The sequence below is a fragment of the Triticum urartu genome, chromosome 2A (genome assembly GCF_056163025.1).
Source record: "Triticum urartu cultivar PI428250 chromosome 2A, HENAU_Tu73, whole genome shotgun sequence".
Lineage (NCBI taxonomy): Eukaryota > Viridiplantae > Streptophyta > Magnoliopsida > Poales > Poaceae > Triticum > Triticum urartu.
In genome coordinates, this window is record NC_141874.1 from 416,375,677 (window position 1) to 416,379,250 (window position 3,574).

The following is a 3,574-nucleotide window of genomic DNA, read 5'->3' on the forward strand; positions in this document are numbered from 1 at the left end:
CGTCCATGCGGTAACTTAAAGTGGCGTGGCCGGGTTGGTTAACCCGGCGGTCCTTGGCGCGCTGGTTCTCTGACCTTGCGTGCTTGCCGGCCAACAGCCGGAGCCAGTTTTGTGGCTTAGGGCGAAGTGGAAGACCGCGGTGATCCCAATGCGTCAGGAACCATTAAGTAAGGCGGCGGGTAGTGACCAAGCCGGCCAGCCCCCGAGCCCCCGGGTCGAGCGAGTCGGGCCGGTGGCCGGGTTTGATGGAGAGGTAAATAATGCACAAATGTAGGAGACACAATAGCTTGGTCGGAAAGGGCAGCCCCCGAGCGTTGTTTGGGACTCCATAATTTTCAAATGATTACAAAAGGCAGCGATATATACGTGCACACGACTAATTGTAAAACAGGCGGAGGAGTTCCGCGTTCCACGGCCGGGTTGTTTCTTCGCCAGCGGTGTCTCTCTTGCACTTGTTTGATTTGCGAGCGTCGATGAGGTAGTAGGCGTTGCGATCACACAAGGCCTTGCTGATGATGAAGGGGCCCTCCCACGGGGAGGACAGCTTGTGCTGGACGGCTTGCTGCTGTATGAGTCGGAGGACGAAGTCTCCCTCCCGAAACGCTAGGGGTTTGATTTTCTTACTGTGGTAGTGCCTCAGGCCTTGCTGATAAATGGCTGAGCAGCTCAGCGCTAGGAGACGTGCTTCCTCGAGCAGGTCGACACTGTCTTCGCGGGCTTCTTTGGCTTCGGCTTCGGTGTACATCACGACGTGCGGTGAGTTGAAATCAACATCGGTCGGGATGACGGCTCCACTCCGTAGACGAGGAAGAACAGGGTGAACCCGGTCAACCAGTTTGGCGTTGTTCGAAGACTCCAGAGGACGACCGGCAGCTCGTCAAGCCAGCTGCCGGGTGAACGGACGAGCGGCTTGACGAGCCGTGGCTTGATGCCGGATAGGATGAGGCCATTGGCGCACTCGACCTGGCCGTTGGACTGCGGGTGTGTAACGGAAGCCAGGTCGAGGCGGATGCCAGAGACGGAGTAGTACTGTGTGAGCGCGCCCTTGGCGAAGTTGGTGCCGTTGTCCGTGATGATGCTGTTTGGCATGCCGTAGCGCACCGCGATGTCCTTGACGAATCGGACGGCTGTTGGCCCATCTAGCTTCTTGATTGGCCTGGCTTCAATCCATTTGGTGAACTTGTCCACCGCCACCAGCAAATGCGTCATGCCACCTCGAGCGGTATTGAAAGGTCCCACCATGTCGAGTCCCCAGACCGCGAAGGGCCAGGCGATTGGGATGGTCCGGAGTGCCGACGCCGGCTGGTGGCTGCGCTTGTTGAAGCGCTGGCATCCCTCGCACTTGAGGACGAGCGACTCAGCATCTTCGAGGGCCGTGGGCCAGTAGAAACCATGGAGGAAGGCCTTGACCACCAGGGACCGCGAGGCAGCATGGTGCCCGCACTCGCCCTGGTGTATGTCGAGGAGGATCTCAATGCCCTTGTCTTGCTCGACGCAGCGCTGGAACACGCCGGTGGAGCTGTGTTTGACGAGCTCATTGTTGATGATGCTGTAGGCGGACGCCTGGCGCTGCACCTGCCGGGCTTCGGTCTCGTCCATGAGGAGAACTCCGTTCTCCAGAAACTCTGAGATGGGCAGGGCCCATGATGGTGTTGTCACCATGGCGAGGACGGCCACTATGGTGGGTTCCGGGACGTCAGCCCCTGAGCCGGGTTCAGCGGCCCCCGGGTCGGGCACGACAGAGGCCGGGTCGACGACAGCAACCCCTGGGCCGGGTTCAGCAGTCCCCGGGCCGGGTTGAGGCACGGCCGGGGCGTCTAGGAGGTAGATGGACTCAGAGTCCGAAGACAGCTTGACGGATAGCTTGCACAGGTGCTCGAGGGAGACGCCGGACGAGATGGATTGCTGGGACGAGGAGATCTTGGCGAGTGTATCGTCCGCCTCATTTTCTGCGTGCGGGACGTGGAGGAACTCGCAGTCCGCAAAGAACTCGGACAGCTTCTGGACGAGGAAGTGGTAGCTCGCCATGTTGGGGTTGCGGGTGTCCCATTCGCCGAAGCATTGCTGCACCACTAGATCCGAGTCGCCATAGCATAGGATGCGCTGGATGCCGAATTCCTTGGCGAGCCGGAGGCCATGAACAAGCGCTTTGTACTCAGCAACGTTGTTGGAGGTGGTGAAGTGGATCTGGAGCGCGTATTTGAGGCGGTCGCCCTTTCGGGAGGACATGATGATGCCGACCCCTAGGCCAAGACGCATCTTCGAGATGTCGAAGTGCATGCTCCAGTGTATTGAGTCCGGCGGCGGCGGCAGGTACTGGGTCTCGGTCCAGTCGACGAGGAAGTCGGCCAGTGCTTGGGACTTGATCGTGGTGCAGGGCTCATAGAGGATGGTGTGAGCGGTTAGCTAGAGCGCCCACTTGGCAACCCGGCCAGAGGCATCCCGGCACCTGATGATTTCACCGAGGGGGGCCGTGCTGACCACGGTGACGACGTGCTCTTGAAAGTACTGCTTCAACTTCTTGGCGGTGAAGTACACGTCGTAACACATCTTCTGGTAGTGCGGGTAGTTTTGCTTGGAGGCAGAGAGCACCTCGCTCAGGTAGTAGATGGGACGCTAGACGGCTTGGATCTTGCCCTTCTCTGGTCGCTCGACCACCATCACCGTGCTGACCGACCATGAGGTTGCAGCAATGTAGAGCAACAACGGCTCCTTCTAGGTTGGTGCGGCCAGGACGGGTGCGGTGGAGAGCATGCGCTTGAGGTCCCGGAAAGCCTCGTCCGCCTGGTTGCTCCATTCGAATGGCGCCATCTTCTTCATCAGCTGGTACAAGGGCAAGGCCCTCTCACCCAGCCGGCTGAGAAACCGGCTGACTGAGGCCAAGCAGCCGGTGAACTTCTGGACATCGCGCAGCCGAGCCGGCTTGTGCATGCGCTCAATGGCCTTGATCTTCTCCGGGTTTGCCTCAATGCTGCGCTCCGAGACGAGGAAGCCGAGTAGCTTTCCGGCCAGGACGCCGAAAACGCACTTTTCCGGGTTGAGCTTGACCATGTATTCGTGCTGGTTGGCGAAGGTTTCCTTCAGATCATCGAGGAGCGTGAGGTGCTGCTTGGTCTTCACCACAATGTCGTCCACATAGACGTGGATGTTGCGGCCGAGTTGCGGCAACAAGCATTTCTGCATGCAGCGCTGGAAGGTGGCGACAACGTTCTTCAGGCCAAACGGCATGGTAATGTAGCAATACGCCCCAAAGGGCATGATGAAGGACGTCTTCAGGGTGTCGGTCGGGTCCAGCTTGATCTGATGATAGCCGGAGTAAGCATCCAGGAAGGACAAGAGCTCACACCCGGCGGTGGAGTCGAGGACTTGGTCGATTCGCGGGAGGGCGAATGAATCTTTGGGGCAGGCCTTGTTCAGGCTGGTGTAGTCAATACACATGCGCCAGGTCTTGTTCTTCTTCAGGACAAGGACTGGGTTGGCCAGCCACTCGGGGTGAAACACTTCCATGATGAAGCCGGCTGCCAAAAGCTTGGCGACCTCTTCACCGATGGTCCTTCTCTTTTCTTCAAAAAAA

The 3,574-nt window shown here is 59.0% G+C and overlaps 1 protein-coding gene across 1 annotated transcript; it reads right to left on the reverse strand.

Moving 5' to 3' along the window:
* Positions 1-744: 744 nt before the first annotated feature.
* On the reverse strand, positions 745-2,280 carry LOC147985315 (uncharacterized). Its single transcript, XM_087541511.1, has 2 exons — positions 1,240-2,280; positions 745-1,179 (listed from the first exon to the last, which is right to left on the reverse strand). The coding sequence occupies exons 1-2, from the start codon at positions 2,278-2,280 to the stop codon at positions 745-747; spliced, it is 1,476 nt and encodes a 491-aa protein (XP_087397637.1).
* Positions 2,281-3,574: the final 1,294 nt, after the last annotated feature.

Excerpts from the sequence above, each read along its gene's own strand:
- LOC147985315 (XM_087541511.1), bottom strand. The coding sequence starts at position 2,280 with ATGCACTTCGACATCTCGAAGATGCGTCTTGGCCTAGGGGTCGGCATC. Across the intron at positions 1,180-1,239 it reads CGGTCTGGGGACTCGACATG|TTCACCAAATGGATTGAAGC; the intron begins GTGGGACCTTTC and ends GCGGTGGACAAG.